The sequence below is a fragment of the Lonchura striata genome, chromosome 3 (assembly GCF_046129695.1).
Source record: "Lonchura striata isolate bLonStr1 chromosome 3, bLonStr1.mat, whole genome shotgun sequence".
In the NCBI taxonomy this organism is placed as follows: Eukaryota; Metazoa; Chordata; class Aves; order Passeriformes; family Estrildidae; genus Lonchura; species Lonchura striata.
This window is the reverse complement of record NC_134605.1, coordinates 83807444-83824433: the sequence shown is the minus strand read 5'-3', so window position 1 is coordinate 83824433 and position 16990 is coordinate 83807444. Positions and strand designations below refer to the sequence as shown.

General features: G+C 37.9%; 1 protein-coding gene across 1 annotated transcript in view; it reads left to right on the top strand.

Moving 5' to 3' along the window:
- Positions 1 to 16990, top strand: part of CD109 (CD109 molecule) — a 70786-nt gene that overhangs the window by 32901 nt on the left and 20895 nt on the right. The window contains exons 14-26 of the mRNA XM_021553758.3: positions 1317 to 1493; positions 2408 to 2560; positions 3287 to 3361; positions 3806 to 3866; positions 4369 to 4504; positions 5292 to 5409; positions 8007 to 8120; positions 8322 to 8540; positions 9223 to 9367; positions 10064 to 10240; positions 14244 to 14325; positions 15600 to 15828; positions 16325 to 16490. Of these exons, the coding sequence (XP_021409433.3) occupies positions 1317 to 1493; positions 2408 to 2560; positions 3287 to 3361; positions 3806 to 3866; positions 4369 to 4504; positions 5292 to 5409; positions 8007 to 8120; positions 8322 to 8540; positions 9223 to 9367; positions 10064 to 10240; positions 14244 to 14325; positions 15600 to 15828; positions 16325 to 16490 (1852 nt within the window). The remainder of the gene's footprint in view (positions 1 to 1316; positions 1494 to 2407; positions 2561 to 3286; positions 3362 to 3805; positions 3867 to 4368; positions 4505 to 5291; positions 5410 to 8006; positions 8121 to 8321; positions 8541 to 9222; positions 9368 to 10063; positions 10241 to 14243; positions 14326 to 15599; positions 15829 to 16324; positions 16491 to 16990) is intronic.

Here is a 16990-nt window from a genome sequence, read left to right as displayed (position 1 = left end):
TTAATTGTGCTTTGTGGAAGAGAAGGCCCAAAAACTTCCCTTCCACTAGGAGGGTCCTTTTTGAAGATCTCTCTTATTCTACCTAGGAGGAATGCCCCTTGCACTGTAAAGAAGTGCTTCTGGAAAAGCTGCTTTTCTGATCTGGGTGTTGGGTTGTCTCTGACAGCAGATGTGAGACAAGGCACAAGTGTGAGAACAATACTGTTTCTGACTGTGCAGAACATCTGCAATGGGAGAAAGGTTAAATGTCCCAGGAGAAGCCCAAACTGTGGCTTTGTCAGCAGATGCAGATGGAAGCAGGTGCCTGGTGGAGCCTGTCTGCCGATTCAGGACTGTCAGGCTGAGCCTGTGGGTACAGGGTGAGAAGAGCTGCCTGCTGAGGAAACAGATGATTGAGTGGACAGAGGGGCATTGCAAACAAGGGAGATTCAGAGGAAGCATTTAAAAATAGTAGTGGCTTAATTGCTCACCTGTGTCTAGAAGGATCAGAAATATTTATTATATATACACTATTATAAGTTTCCCATCCTGTCGTTAACACATGCCTGTCTTTTTCACAGTCTGCATCTTAGTGACCATGGTAGCTAGGATTCTTTTTCTTTCACAGACTTTAACAGTAAACTGAATTAGGAAACCATGTAAAATTTGGGCATTCATATATATTTTCTAAAATAGAAACACTCTCTAGAAGTTTTAAAATAAATCAGGTGCATGCAACCAATGGCAGGGAACTGCCCTTCAACTCTCTCTCTTCATTAGTAAGTGTAGAATCCAGTAGGAACAAATTTAAAATGAAAAAAATTGATACTGTGGACCTGAGACCCAGGTATTTGCAGACTAGTCTAGCTGCAGACTAGCTCTAATCTGATGTGTTAAAATGAATGCCTGCTTTTAACTGGAGCACATTACTAGACCCTAGTTCAGACTCTCCATGAGGCAAAACAAAGTGTTCTAAGTAGGACTTTTGGAGGTTTGCTTTTAAAACTATATGCCTGATCCAAACTCAAATGCTGTTACAGATAACCCACATGAGCCAGCATATTATTGTTGTATATTTATGTTCTCATACCGTATGTGTGCACTTGTTCTTTACTTGTCCATAGTGCTATAGGAATTAAAATACTGAAAAAAATCTATTATTTAAATATTACATCAATACCATGTCTACCAGCTAGTAAAAAAAAAAAAAAAAATAATCAAAGCTGTGTTTCTCTTCTCCAGCAGCAACTTGTAGAATCAATTGCTGATGACACATCATATGCGGATCACACTGAGGATCCTAACAGTCTGAGTGTTTGATTTTTTTTCTCTTTCAGGTATTGTCTAAGGAACAAATTGTGGCTTTTGGCACAAAGGCTACAGAGACATTTACTTTAACAGCAGAAAATTCCTGGGCTCCTTCGATATCTATACTTGTATTCTATGTAGATGAGCTTGGAGTGGTTGTAAATGATGCTCTCACTTTCCCCATCCAGCCTGCCTTGGATGACAAGGTAATTGTATTGAACTTTGAGTCTGAGACCATGTTTTTGTCTGGGTATTGTGTGGTAGCTTAAAAAAATATTTTATATCACAGGATTGTAAATGTAAACAAATTTCATTGAGGATATAATTTGAAGTTTGTGCAAATCTTTAGAAAGACTTCTGATAATACCAGTGCAATTAGGGTCCAGGTTTTGCATATTTGAAATTCCTTTCTACTGGTGCTAAGTTTTCCACATAAACAGATGTACAGCATCTCCTTGTGTTTTTGGTGGTTTGGTCAATTACTGAGCCAAAGATTACTCTGGCCAATACAGTGACAAGGTATCATAAGTGCTCTAAGGGTTGAATTGTAAAAGTTTATAAAGACCTTGTTCTAGCCAGGCAGTGGTCACATTGTGACCAGTATTTGTGTTTCATGTGACTTTCCACACTTTAACTCAAAAAAGTTTGAAGAAGAGTGGGGAAATGCCACATTTATGCCTATTGCATAAATGAATTGATTTTTTTCCAGCTTGCTTATCAGGATGAGATTTGGTCCTTTGTGCAAATAAAAGCCTCACTATAACTTTTTATGGGTGAGACCATCCAAAGGCTGGAGGGGTTCAAATTCTTTCTCTCCTCTGGAGACTTTAAAATGTATAACCAGAAATCAGTATGGAGCCTGTTTGTCCTGCTGCATGAAAAATGTCTCCATATGCCTCATGAGCTATCCAAGTTACCACGAGTCCTAGGAAAAAGACTCTCAGAGGTCCCCAGTGTCCCAAAAGTTCTAGGAAAAGCAAGTTCAAGGTCTTAATTATAGCCAAATAACCTAAAAAACTACTTCCTGGGAGTTGTTAACAGCTAAACAGTTACTGTAACAGTTGTTACAGTAAATATCACTGTAGAATTGAAATCAATGCTGTGTTTCACTTTTTTCTAGATTAAAATCTCTTGGAGCAAAGATAAGGCCAAGCCATCTGAGAAAGTCTCCCTTAAAATCAGTACAACAGAGCCAGGATCAGTGATTGGACTTTCAGTTGTTGATAAAAGTGCAAAGCTTCTGGGAGAAAGTAGTGACATAACAGAAGAATCTGTAAGTATATAGGAAAAGGAGGTTGTCATTATTGTGTGTATGAAATATGTATGTTTGGGGAAATGTTGCAGATTATATGCAGAAAAAGTAATGTTCTTGGAGCAGGATTTTTAGCCTGTAATTATGCAATTTTTTTTTACTTTTGCAAGTCACATGAGTGGTAGAGACTGTAAGGCTTAAAAGGTAATAGGCACCACATTTCCAATTCCAATCAATACTTCATTGTTCTTCATTTGATAAATTGTTAAGACTTGACAGTTTCTTCTTTCAGAAAAGACAGTGTCAGAAAAACCCCCCTAATGATTTGTTCTTTGTGCTATTTAAAATTAATAATGTAAAATAAAGATTTGTTTTCTTGGGAGTACAGAATAAATGATTTATATGTTTAAGTTACCTTTGCTTGCAGAAGCTGTACTGCATTTACAGTTTGAAAGAGCTTACAATATATATCATTCCTAAAGTGGATATTGCCTAAGTGCCATAAAATATCAATTGGCTGTAGGCTCTATTCCAGACTTGTATGCAGTCTTGGTCACTCTTCCATTAATCATAAAACCACTACAACCTAACCCCCTTCATCCTGTCACAGATTATTTTCTCTTTGGCAAGAGAGCTAAGTGATGTACAGCTTGTGCTACGGCTGTAAGAATTAGCAACAGTGAAAGTTCTTAAAGCTGTGAGTTGGCATTCCATTTTTGGATGATTTTGGTTTTTTTCTTTCCTTAGGTAATCCATGAGCTCAATTTATACAGCACAGTGCAGTATTTCCCCCTGGTCAGAGGTTCTTTTGGTGTATTTCAGGTATTGGGTGCTTTTTTCATGATTCTAGGCTGCTGGTTTTTTTTACTGCTTAGTGATAGGAACATCACTTGGTAGAAAAAAGTGAACTTTCTAACTTTTGCAACTGTAGACAATGTAATGTTTTCATGGCTAATATGAGTTTCAAATAGTGAATTTTGTCAATATGTAATACTCTGAATGCCAAGGAATATATTTATACTTCCATAAATACAGGTCGCTTTATGCTTGATATTGTCTTCACTTTGAGAAGTTTTCAGTCATTATGGCACTATTCAGATTAATATAATCTCAGTTTTTTAGGTTTCTGTATATTATTTGCTTTGGTTTTATGCTTGCTTCATGACTTTATATACCTGAAAAGACAGAAGATAAAGAGAAAATAGATGAGCACTGTTGTTGTCCTGAATGTCCTGTATTGAGATATACTGTATAAATTTTATCCAGAAATGCAGCCTTTGGGTATCAACTGATGCAGTTCTTGAGGAGGATAAAGAACATTTTCTTTGTAAGTAATACAACAAATGAAGCCAAATCTAGTTTACTGAGTGGGGAAGGAGGTCCATGGGATAGGGTCCCTATTATGTCTTCTTACTGTGCATCCACCCTTAAAAATCATTACCATTTCAAAGGTTCAAGGCATACAAAATTCATGCCATCACAATTTCAGAATTTTTCCTTTTTTACTGCAATGACATTATCCCTAAAAGCCTCAGGATAAGTGGAGTTTTTGTTTGCAGCTCCAGTTGATATGTATTGCAGTGGTTTGTCATGTGTAGCCCAATTGCACCAGTTTCATCTGCACTTCAGAGAGGCCATGTAGAAAATTGTGTGAAGCTTTTTTTTTCTTAAAATAAAAAATTCCTAGTGTCCCAGAGTAGTCTGATCATATGTAACAAAGCTATAGATTAGACTCCAAACAATATATTAATTTGACTTTTCTAAACTGTATTTATTTGAGATTTCTAAATATAGATATTTGGAGTAGGACAGTATTTTTTATTTTGTAGATGGTGGAATGATACCTATAGAGGATGGTTTCGGTGATGATATGCCAGTATCTAAAAACGGACCTCCTGATTTCAGCAATCTCTATGTGAGGACACATTTTCCAGAGACTTGGCTTTGGATCGACACTAAAACAAGGTATAGATTAGAAGCAAAAGGAAAACAATTTGCACTTGCTTTTTTTTTTTTTTTTTTCTTTTTCCTTTTTTTTTTTTTGGTAGGTTTCAGTAGCATTCTGTCACGGTGCTGAAGAACACCACAAAAAATAGAGATTTATATTCTGCTACCACCTAGAGGCCACAAGTGAGATTGGAGATCGAAAAAAAGAAGAGTTGTACAACTGCACAAGAGAGGATTATGCTTGCCTGAAGGCCTAAGAGTTTCAGTAGAAGCTAGATAAAAGTCCTGGAGACAAAAGAAATAAACTCTTACAAATGAGGAGATAATGGATAGGGACACCTAGCCTTTTTCTCTACAGTACGTAAAAAGATGGTGATTAGCCCAGAAAGGGAAATCTATTGCTGCCTACACCTAGTTCAGTGACTAGATCAAGCTAGCAAGTGATGGTGAAATTTGACCTGTGTAGTGAAGCACAAATCTTTTACAGTATTCTTTTACAGCTGAAAAGTTCAGGAAGCAACCATCACCTGGGATTGTTTTAAAGGGCCTGTAAAAGTGGATTACATGTAGTGTGATCCAGTGTAATTACCTTCAATTAATGTAATTTAAAATAATTTAAATTTTTAAAATAATTTTGATCCCGTCACAGTATTACTAATGGTTAGAAAAAGTAAAATGGATAATAAGCAGGTTTTCCTTCCAGGAATTTGGACTTAATTTTTTATGCATTTTAAACTTATGTGTCCACTTAATGCTGTCTGCAAATGGATGGTTTTGAAAGTCTGCTCTCCCCTTCTGCCATCAGATCTGACACAGAAACCACAATGGATGCCCTTGTGCCTGACACCATCACATCCTGGGTAGCCAGTGCCTTTGTGATCTCTGAAAGTGGCGGGCTCGGAGTGACAACTGCTCCAGTGGAGGTACCATCTCACTAGAGAGTTCTCCTGTAGGGCTGGTGACACTGCAGGTTCTTGCTGGACTCTCTGATTTAGTTCTAACAGCAGCATCTCCTTGTACTAATGAAGAGATTGAGAGTTGTGTGTGTTCAAACTGTAGAGAAAACATCCCTGAAGACATATGTGACACTGTATCTACCTTCCCTTCCTGCTTATGTGAATATCTAAGACTCCACACAGATATTTGGATGCCTATTTCTGTTGGAGTGGTTTTTTTTAAAGTACTTCCAGGATATGCCCATTTGAGAATCTTTGTGTGTAGAGAGGCAGAATAACTATTTGGGAGCAGTGTTCCATGTTTTCTTGGCTCTGCCCAGAGAGCAGTCCATGAGTGGGTAATTCATGCAATGAGGTTTGCACAGACTGGCAGGGGAGAGGTGGCTGGGATGTCAGAGGCATTCGTCTGCTGCTCTGCTAACACTTATGGCTAATGCTTACCCCAGGAGGGAGAGCAGGAGGGTTGATTTAAGGCTAAATTTATCTGTCAGAAGCAGTCCTAGAGTAAACACAGGTACAACCTATTCTGGGTAAACTTGCAGGGGACTTGGACTAGATGTCATCCAGAGGTCCCTCCCAACACAACCATTCTGTGATAGGTGCTAGGTTTTGGATGACTTAGCTTGAGGAGCAGAGTGGACACGGAGCTAGCATGGGATGACTGACAGTCTTGTTGCTCCCAAATTCCTGTGTCTTGAGGCTCTTTTCTTGCTTCCAGGTGTTTGAGGAGTTTAGCAATTTAAGCTGTATTCAGCAGCCCTCAGGTTAAATCTCTAACCTGAGGTTCCCATTGTACAAGTGCAGTTATCCTAGGATCACTCTGTATTCAAGGAAACCACTACTTAGAGAGTTGTTTAGCCAGTTAAAAATAGGAATTAATTCTTGAAGTCTCATTTAGCTAGTATTTTACATATGCAGAATAATCCATCCATTCATCATGTAAAATCCTGGAGAAACTTGTTCCTATCAGAGACAACTCCACTTCTATACCTAAGTCTAGAAAGGTTGAGACTGTAGTGCTGGGCTGTAGTTTTACATCTTCGTTCCTAGACCAGTGTAGTGCCTTCAGATTCTTGGGGAGGGGCAATTTTTGAGATCCAAACTGAGATCTAGGTCCAGATTTCACAGCTGGCTGCTATACCAAGACACAGAGCTTGTGCTTTGAACATCCTGATCTGAACTCCACTACAGAATTTGGAACCCAATCTGGATTTTGTGGCTAAGGCTCCTTTGAGACTGGAATCTTGGTTCTTGTTTCTTTAACTTGGCTTGACAGAGATAGGACAGAAAGAGTAATAGTTTTCTGATTAAAACTGTAAGGAAATACACACTTGGCCTCTCATCCTCAAATGTGAGAAGGCTCCAAGTAGAACAGATGTTGAGATAATAATTTAGCTATAATCACCCCCATGCACTGTTCAGTGCTTCACTGTTGTTGGGACATTTAGGTTGAGCTTAGAGTTCCATATGGCTGAAACATGTTAATCAGTACCATACAGAGAGGCAAGAAAAAGAAAGACATGAAAAATGTAATGGGGGAAATAAATGACATCTGCATGCTTTATGTCATGTACTGCTTTGCATCCTGGTTTTATTTTGACTTCTTTTACACAGAGTGTTAGTAATTTTAGTCAGTTGTATTTTTGTAATATACTGGCATATTCCTGAGTGTAAAACTTCAGTTTTAAAGAAAAGTAAAACAAAAAAGATGAAGAAAATGGGTACGTAGGGAAAACCTTTATTATGAACTAACTAAAAGTCTCCATCAGAACTTCTCTAATGTTTAATATCTAAAGAAGTTTATGATGCTGAGAGCTTTAGCAAACAACTTTTTTGTTTAGAGAAAGCATTCGAATATTTGCTTGCTAGAAAAAAAAATCTGAGGGATTTTTGTTTCTGAAACTCAAAACACTTGAAATATATTTTTAAATGCAAACTGAATTAAAATACTTTTTAGTTGACATTTTGATAATAAAGGATAGCATGTGTTACCCATTCTTATTGTACAGATGTTCATAAACAGTGAAATTTTGATCCCATTCAGCTTGATGAGACCTTACCATTGACTTCTTAGAGGCAAGATTTCTTCCAAAACCTCTGTTCACAGAGAAAAGAAACTGCTTGCTGGTATACTTCTGCAGTTTATATTTTAATTAATATGTATGTATTAGTTACTTGTGTATTGACATGAAGATAGGTCAACTGACATTAATCCATTACTTGTGTACTCAAAACAATTCAGTTACATTAATGAGGGCTCAGGACAGATCACAGCTTCCAAACTTGCCAGATGATAAACTCATAGTGCTAATTTGGTTGCCTCTGTTGGGACTGCCCTGTCAAAGCTGTTGGCAGCGCTCATCTGAATGGTGTCTCTAAAGGTGCCAATGACCAGATGCATCTTCTCCTTCTGTTTCATCCCTGCAGTAATGTTTTGTCAGCTGTAGGGTACAACTAAACATTACTCTGTCATTTAATTGAAAAGTGATTGGAAGAAATGTTGTATAGTAATTTTCTTTCAAGTCTGTGAGTTGTAAGGGTTCATGAGTGATTTTGTTTTGCAGCTAGAAGTTTTTCAGCCTTTTTTCATTTTCCTGAACCTTCCATACTCCGTCATCAGAGGAGAGCAGTTCATTCTGGAAGTGAACATCTTTAACTATTTGAAAGAAGAAGCTGAGGTAACATAACAATCTCTTTATCTTCAAATATTTCTAGATATTGGAGGGTTTTCATCACTGGTGGAGACCATGTCTTAATGAGAACTGGTGTATTTTCTTTAGTGAGCAGACTTATTTCTCTATACACAAAACAGGTGGCAGCTTATGAAAACACCTTTTCAAAATTAACACTTTGTATTGCAAATGTTACTGTATTTACAGGTTTCTGTGATCCTGGATATGAATGATGCTTTTGAAATTATGCTGACATCCAATGAAATAAATGCTACAGCAAATCAACAATCTGTATCTGTACCGAGTGAAGATGGGAAAACTGTTCAATTCCCAATCAAGCCAAAGCAGCTGGGAGAGATTCCCATCAAAGTGACAGCAGTATCATCTGCTGCTTCTGATGCTGTTATTCAGAAAGTTTTAGTCAAGGTAAACAGTCTGCAGCTTGGCTTGTTCCTGAAGTAAATTGTTCCCAAAACCAGGCTACATAGTATAGCAAAAAGGCAAACCAATGTACTACTCTGCCTCTTGCTCTGTATGGTTGGTTTGGGGTCAGGTGGCTTTAAGTGGAAAACACTTCTTATAAAATAATTTTTTAAAAGTCCTTTAAAATTCTTTAGATCCTCTTCCAGGAATGAACAAATAGATGTGTTCTACTACAGATAGTTTGTCCAATCCTTCTTGAAAGCAAGGTGAAAGCTGTTTGTGTATCACTGAACCCCTGGTGCTGCAGCTAATTTAACAACCTGTGCAGAGTGGACCTGACTGTTTTGGATAAGTGCAATCGATTTTGCCATACCTCTGGCTTTCATTGAGGCCTATTTTGGATTAACATTTCTGTATTTTGCTATAGGTGGAATTTTAGCTTCCAGACTTTCTGGTGAACCAGACACTGATAAGACTTGCCTAGCTTTGGATGTCTAAGTCTGATTCTTGTTAGGCTTCATTTCATTGGAAGGTGGCAGACATTTGTGTATCTCATCTTGCAATAAAAGCTTCAGATTACAGAACCAAAGAATGGCTGAGGTTGGAAGGGAGTAGTATGACCTTCCTGCTCAGGGCAGGATCAACTGCAGAAGGATAGTCAGAATCCCTGTCTTTATCTTTATAGGCTGAAGGATTGGAACAGACATATTCTCAGACAGTCCTTTTGGATTTGACTAGGAATAAACGACAAGCAGTGGCAAAAACTTTGGAATTCACTTTTCCTTCTGATGTTGTAAGGGACAGTGAGAGAGTGCAGGTCACTGCTGTTGGTAAGTATTAACTTAATATTTCTATCATTAGGGAATTAATTAAGGCATTAATTTTTATTTAACTGCAATGTAAGTAGGTTGAATCATTAAGTCACAGTAATTTACCATCATGCATTAGGCTAAATATAGGGAGGCCTTATGGATAGAGTGTTTTATTCCTTTAATTTGTTTAATTTATGACAATATAGTGTTTGTAAGGTATTTTCAGAGTTAGAGGGTTGGATTTGTGTCAGAAAGGTCCTGCAAAGTTTGTTAGTATCCTGTTCTAATTCCACTGTCTGCAGAATGATACCTGTAACCTGACTAATTGTTGTTTACTGTGACACCTGGACTTTGATAACTGTACATAAGAGAAGAAAGAAATGAAGTTCCAAATACATACCACTATTGAACCATTTTCCTGGATTAAATAGATTTTGGTTATGTGGGGTTTTGTTTGTTTGGTTTGGCTTTTTTTTTTTATGGCAACTCTTTGAAATTACTCTGTAATTGGAAAGGTCTGTAGGGAGCTGCATCAGTGGGCATAAAGTTGATCAGTAGATGAAGTATTGTTTCTGCCTGCTTAGAGGTGTTTAGTAGAAACATTTCTAATATATCATATTTTCTCCCAGTTTAGATTATACCACCCTTTATATATGAGGTATGCATTAATTTGAAGTAAGCTTTAGTTTGTTTTGGTTTTATTTTATCTTTCAGGTGATTTACTTGGGCCTTCTATCAACGGTTTGTCATCATTGATTAAGATGCCTTATGGCTGTGGTGAACAGAATATGATCAATTTTGCTCCGAATGTTTATATTTTGCAATACTTGACTAAAACCAGACAGCTGAGAGAGGATATTAGATCAAAAGCAGTATCGTTTATGAGAAAAGGTCTGTATGCATAAAAGAAAGATGTTAGATTTTTAAGAGCTCTTCCTAGTAAAAAGATTTCTGTGACTCTGCATCTGTTGAAATATTGCTCAGTTTGTGCCATGAGAACTGGAAGAGAAACCTATTTTTTTCTTTTTCTTCCTCTTTAGTCTGGGCTGATAGAACTAGACAGCAAATTATTTTGTTTACAGGGGCAAGTTTTCTCAGAAGAAAATGATTGGTTTTGTATAATTGCTTTTTTTCATCTGAGAAATGCATTTTAGAAGATAATTCACACGGATTTCCTGGATGGTTTTTACTTCTCGTTTGATTAAACCACATGTGAGCAGACATTTCTGGTCTCTGCCTGAGGCACAGCAGTATAAAGTGAGTCAGTGAGCAGAGTGAACCATATTCATCCCACATCTTCAGTGACACATTCTGACCTGATGTGTCCTTGTAGAGCTCAAGGAGTGGCATTTGATCTCCTGGCTGGCTTTTTTGCCCACACAAATTTTAGGCTTGGTCAGAAGTGAACTCTGTGCTAGAAATCAAAAGCTGGAACTTTTTAGGTGGAAATTGTTATACATGTGAATCAGGAGATACTCCGGAACATCACAGAGTTTGGAGACCACAGTTGCACTCTGGCTTTTGGATCAGACAGTGTCTGACTGTGGTGTCCCACACTTGCCACGAGTCAGTCTCCATGCTAAGCCTGCTTCTCAGAGAGCAGTGACACCAGCCCCATGTGAGCTGCACCCCTACCAAGGCATCCTGATGACATTTTCAATTCTTGTTTACTCTCTCTAAGTCTTTTCTGTTTGATTTTTTTTAACTTGTTGACATTTCCCTTGGAAAAGGCACAGCTCAAAATAAATTTTCCTTTCATCAAGATTCCAATTTTCTGTCAAAGCAGTTAAATTTTTTTTTAAACCCTTCCTGCTACATGGTTTAGTTAAAAAGTACAGTGGGGAGGAAGAGATGTGTTATGTAAACAGCTACTCTGAAGTTTGTAAGCAATCTGTCACTCTTTTAAGACTGAACTTTGGTACCATAGTTTTCTGAAGTTTTCCAATAGTGGATTTATTTAAGTTATTTCAAAGCAAATGAAAATTACAGATTTAAATGTCACTTACATACAGATTGTGTTGTGTTCTTAACTTTGTTCCGAGGCTCTGAATTGAGGTATGTGTTTTTAACACTGTAGGTGCCAAAACATTAGGTATGCTGAAATAATCATAACCTTAACGTAGAAAAGAGCCACAATCAAAAAATATTCTGTGGTTTTTCTGCTTTATTTTAATAATTGTTTTCTGTTGTTGCACTGATTATTTTTTCAAGTGTAATCTTCAAGTTGAAATTAACTTTAGCTTAAAATGTAATTTTTATAGGCTCGGTTTTTGAAAGGATTGTTATGAGGTTTAATTGAAAACAGACTATTTCACATGTCATAATTCACCAAGTATTTAAAAAAGTAACCCCAAATTATGAAGTAAATATAATTAATTTATGGATAAATACTTGTGAGAAGAAGGGATCATACAGCTAGCAGAAGCTGCTATGTGAACTTTCTTTTAGCAGTTTTATTTACTTAGAACAAAGGCAAAGCCAAAGGAAAGTTGCCTTTTAAGCACAATTCTTAATTGTGTTAATGACAAATTCCATCTTTAAGTCAGTTTTTCTGAAAAAAAACCCCAAAACTGGTTGGTCTAAAAGCTTTGTTGTTAGACCCAAAGAGGTGAAGATTTTGAGCAGAATTTCCGAGCTGTGTAAAAGGTGATATCCTTTAGATCTTTCACGTATTTCTGAAGTCCTTTCCATCGTGATACATTCCTCTTTCAGCCTTGCGAGCTCTTTTCAGTGAGCCTCCTACATCTCTTGGGTTCCAGCCAGCCCTCTTGAGAATAGCAGTGGACATCTTCATAATGGGATCCTTCTTTTCCTTCCATGTGTTGACGTTTGGAGTATCGTTTTTCACGTGTGATTGAGTGTCTGTTGGACTGAGCGTGGTGGTTCGCAGGAGTCTCCAGGTCTCCCATTCCAGCGTTCCTGCAGCTCTTCCCGTGGTAGATGCGCTCGTGCTGGGAGATTTTGCGTGACTGCAGCAGGGCTGGCACTGAGACGAAAGCAAACAGAATGTAGGAAATAGCTGAGTGATCTCTCTCCCTCTGGTTCTGCTCATCTTTCTGATCCCTCCCCAGCTTATGTTCTGAGATGAATTTGTGCCTGTGTAAGGGCTGCTCAGCGGTCTTTGTCAAGCAGGCTGAAAGTTGTAGTCTAGTGCCTTTACACTACCAGCAGAATGATGGTTATAATTCTTACTGCTGTATATTGCCATTCTGCAAAGAAGCAGACCTTATTTCCAGGCCTTGCAGTCAGATACTTTTGAAGAGGAAGCAGTCTGTCTGTGTATATACATGTATTTGTGCTCCTCATAGAACATTATTTGAGGCTTAAACTTCAACAGTGACTTTTGCTTTTCTTGGGGAGAATGCCATTCATTCCTCCTTTTTCCTTCCATTTAAGAATGCTTTTACTTAGTATCATTAATTGAGATGACAGGTATGTCTGTGTCTGAAAGATTAATCAGTTTTAGTGACATAATTAGCCACTGTCATGCTAAATACATAATAAACCTCCTATATTAAAGAAAAAAATTTTATTGCAAATTCTTCTGAAGAAGACTCAAAAGCTAGATTTGTTGCTACTGGGGGTTACATGGGAAGGTACCCAGATACACTGTAGCAGATTCACAGCTTTGTTTCTCATTCTCTTCTATTACAGACAGACCATGACTAGGAATTCATCTTATACTGGCACTATTTGTTCCTCAGTAGTTAAGGGTATGGTTCACTCGCTGTGTATCTAGTCAGGATGGTATGGAAGCGGGTGATTAATCCTTTATCAGTGAAAGCAAGGAACATTTTTCAGGGTTGTAGTTACAATTGTAACTGGATGGACCTCATGGGACATATTTGTGTAAATTCATTCATTTGTGTAGGACTTACTGATGGTTGCTTGAGAGTTTTCTTTCTGCTTGTCTGATTCTGTATTTTGTCTGTATATATCAGTTTCCAAGGGAAAAGACCAAGTGGAGGGAAAGAAAAGATGTGTTATGAAATGCTATAAATAGATGCTGTTACTATTCTGGATTCACAAATGGTAGGCAAAATGCAAGGGAAGAAAGGCTTTAGATATCAGAAACTACAGTGAGTAGCATATCATAGGAAGCTCTTAATTTCTAACATGAATGAACAGTGGTTCTGTACAGAAGTCATCTACAAGTGATTATGCTGCTGGTGGTTGTGAGCAGGCAGTGACCCTTTGAGACCCTTTTATTATGGATGTTCTTCAGTCAGGAGATAGCTGCACTTGTTCAGGGTATTGCAGAAAATCTTAGGATAACATTTTAAATAATTCTCAGGATTTCAGGATCTTCAGGTCTTTTGAAATTTTTCACTCATTTCAGAACAACCTCTTCCAACTTGCTTTTTCTGATAGCAAGCCTACTGATTTGGCAAAAGCCACCTGAAGAGGAGGCCTGGTTTTCCAGCAACATTTGTAGCCTTGCCCTTCCAGTTGGAAAACAATTTTTGCTTGTCCTTCCTTCTTCTGTAACGATAGAGCACTTCTGAAGGTACATAAGATCCCCAAAATGATGAAGCAATGAACCATAGAACAGAATTCTCTGCTCTGCTCTCATTGCCCTGCTCCTGGATCCCCCAGGTGTGTGGGAGCACATCTCTGCAATCTTTGGGTGGCTGATGAGCAGCCACAGGAGTTTCTGGTTCTCCTTTTGTAGATGGATCCTTTGTGTTACTGCTGCCCACTTCCTCACCATTTTCTACATGGTTTTGTGTGTTCCTGCATGTCTGGAAGTTTTTTTAAGAAATACAAGCTTATGTTATGCCGTTCTCAGCCTCAGAAAGTGCCTTGGTTCATACCAGCAGTTTTAGTTCCAGTTTGTGCAGGAACCTACATGAGAGGAAAGTATTCAATACCTGTCTCTACTTTTCCACTTCAGGCTACCAAAGAGAGCTACTTTTCCAGAGGGATGATGGCTCTTTTAGTGCCTTTGGAAATGAGGATCCCTCTGGGAGCACATGGTGAGTAGTTCTGCCAGAATCATTGTGGAATTTTAGGTTTTTAGATATTTTCCCTGCATCTGAAAAGTTTTTGTGAAGCTGGTAAAAGTTTCCAGCTGTATTAGCCTTCTGCCTGGTTTTCATTAGGTGTTTAGGCCAGCTCTTTCATGCTGGATAACATATTGTCAAAGGCATTATTAGGACAAGGCTTTTTAATTTCGGGGAAAAAAAAACAATGATGAATTATTTTAACCAGGGAAATAGTTTAGTCTGAAAGTTTTTTCTGTTGCTTTCCTCAAAGGAATGAAGAATAACAATTAAATTAGTTATTCTTGCACTTGACTGAAACCATTTAGGGCTGTGTGATCATCACAGCTTCAATCAGATTATCAGTTATCTCCCTACTGGAAGCTGAAGACTGACTGAGTAATTTTGTAGGGGGTGAACAGAGTTACTGGTGGTAAAAATTTGTTCTACTTGCATCTGTCACACTTCCTTTTATTGAGACTGTAAACACAGCTGAAAAAGTCTTTTGAGTGCTGAGTTTCACTCCAGGAAGCATACAGAGCTTAGTCATGGAAGCCAGATAGATAATGGAGAGAGGTTCCAGCACTTTGTTCTGCTAACCCGTGCTCAGTTTAGATGTACTGACATATTTCAGTACATGCTTCTGTCCCTGGTACTGTGCCACTGAATGAGACTTCCTTCTGGACTCAGTGGGCGTCTTTCATTGACATCAGCAGGATTTGCCTTTGTCTCAGTGTTGATGGATTGAAAGATGAAGATGGTTTACCTATACTGGCAACTCTAGTACTTAAATAGCCCAGTGACAAGTTATGTGAATGCACATTTGGAAAGAAGGGAGTCGAGGGATAATGTGGGATTAATAATAAAACGACAAAGGTTTTTTCAAGGATATCGTTACAGGGATAGTGCTGGTAATTAACATCACACCCGGAGCTGCATTACCTTGTAAGTTATAACTTCCCTCTAGCAGCAGAAGCAGGAGAGTAACATTTGAATAAAGATACACTGGCAGACTCAGAGTCTATACTCTGTATCTATTTTTGAAACACAGCTGCAGAAGGGGTGATCTTCAAGAAAAAGAATGTATCTTAATTTTTTGGTGGATTAAGTTTATTCTGCTTGCTTATCTGGGTGAGATGTGAATTTTGCTCTGCTTGATAGGGGTGTGTAGAGCACCTTATGCTTTATAGTATTCTTCTATCATCTGAAACAGTGGAAGCTGTAATGCATGGTTAATTTTGACTTACTCGATGAACCTTTTCCCCAAGGTTATCAGCTTTTGTATTGAGATGTTTCCTTCAAGCTCGTCCGTTCATAGATATTGACGAAGATGTACTCATGGACACAGCTAAATGGATTGTCCGTCATCAGAAATTAAATGGAGAGTTCCAGGAGCCAGGGAAAGTGTTACACAGTGATCTTCAAGGAGGCACCAACAATCCAATTACTCTCACAGCTTACATCATGTCATCCCTCCTAGGGTTCCCAGATAAACAGGTATTGGAATTCATAAATAGGATTCATAGTTACAAAATTGCTTCATAAATTTTCATAGCACCTGCCAAACACTTGGTAGTTAATAGAATAGAGGAATATTTGAACACAGACAAAATCTAACCTCATTTTGTTAAATATCCCTTACCTATTTAAAGAAATGCAAAGATGTGTTAAGCCCTTCAGTTTTATATTTGCAAAATCTAAAGGCAGTTTCTGATAGCAAGAATGAATGACTTGAATCAAGAACTTGGAAAGAAATTTCTTGGGGGGAATTAGTCTTAAAGATATTAGGCATTCCAATTGATTTAATTGAAGTTATTCATTTTCATTAAGACAATGACAGATCAAAGGCTTGCCTTTGAGATTTGCTTGTGATTCTGAAGGGGATTTTCATTGTTTCTTGGCTGTGGTTCAGTACAAGTTTTTCTTTCACATTTTTCTATTCAAAGATAGATATTTTTCACTGTACGTTCTTTAATATTATTCTCATTTCCAGCATGCTTATGCCATCAAGACTGCTACAAACTTTCTAGAAGATAAATTAGAAGAAGGCATTTCAGATAATTACACATTGGCACTTGTGACATATGCATTGTCCTGGGCAAAAAGTCCAAGAGCGAAGGAAGCACTGAATATGCTGAACCAGAGAGCAGAACACCAAGGTACTGCACAAATATCTTACACTCTTGTACAGATAGATTTTTGTCAAATTTTAAAATGTCTTATCACGTATCTACAGCTTTGTGTTCAGAATTCAAGTCTGTTCGGAGTATAATATAGAGAATTAGCTATGAAGTCTGAAGACAACCTTAAGAAGAAGTGTCCATAAATGAGTGACAATTCACAAGGCTTGGGCCTTCAGTCTCAGTTACTGTGTTCCTGCTAGGAGTACTGTGATGCCGTTGAAGGCCATGACTTGTCAGTTTTCCTCTTTTATTAGGCACCTTGTATGATCAACCTGATTAAAGAGATCTAGATGAAGTTCACTATTCCAGTGTAGTTTGGAGAGATCAGGAGGGTATTGGGGAGCAATGAGTATTGGCAAGAAGAGGCAAAGTATTGGACTTTCTATAAGGCAGCGCAGAGGTCTGTTGCACTTTCTCTGGGGACCTATCATCTCAGTATATTTAATCTCTTTCAAGTTCAGCTGAATTCTTTTTCC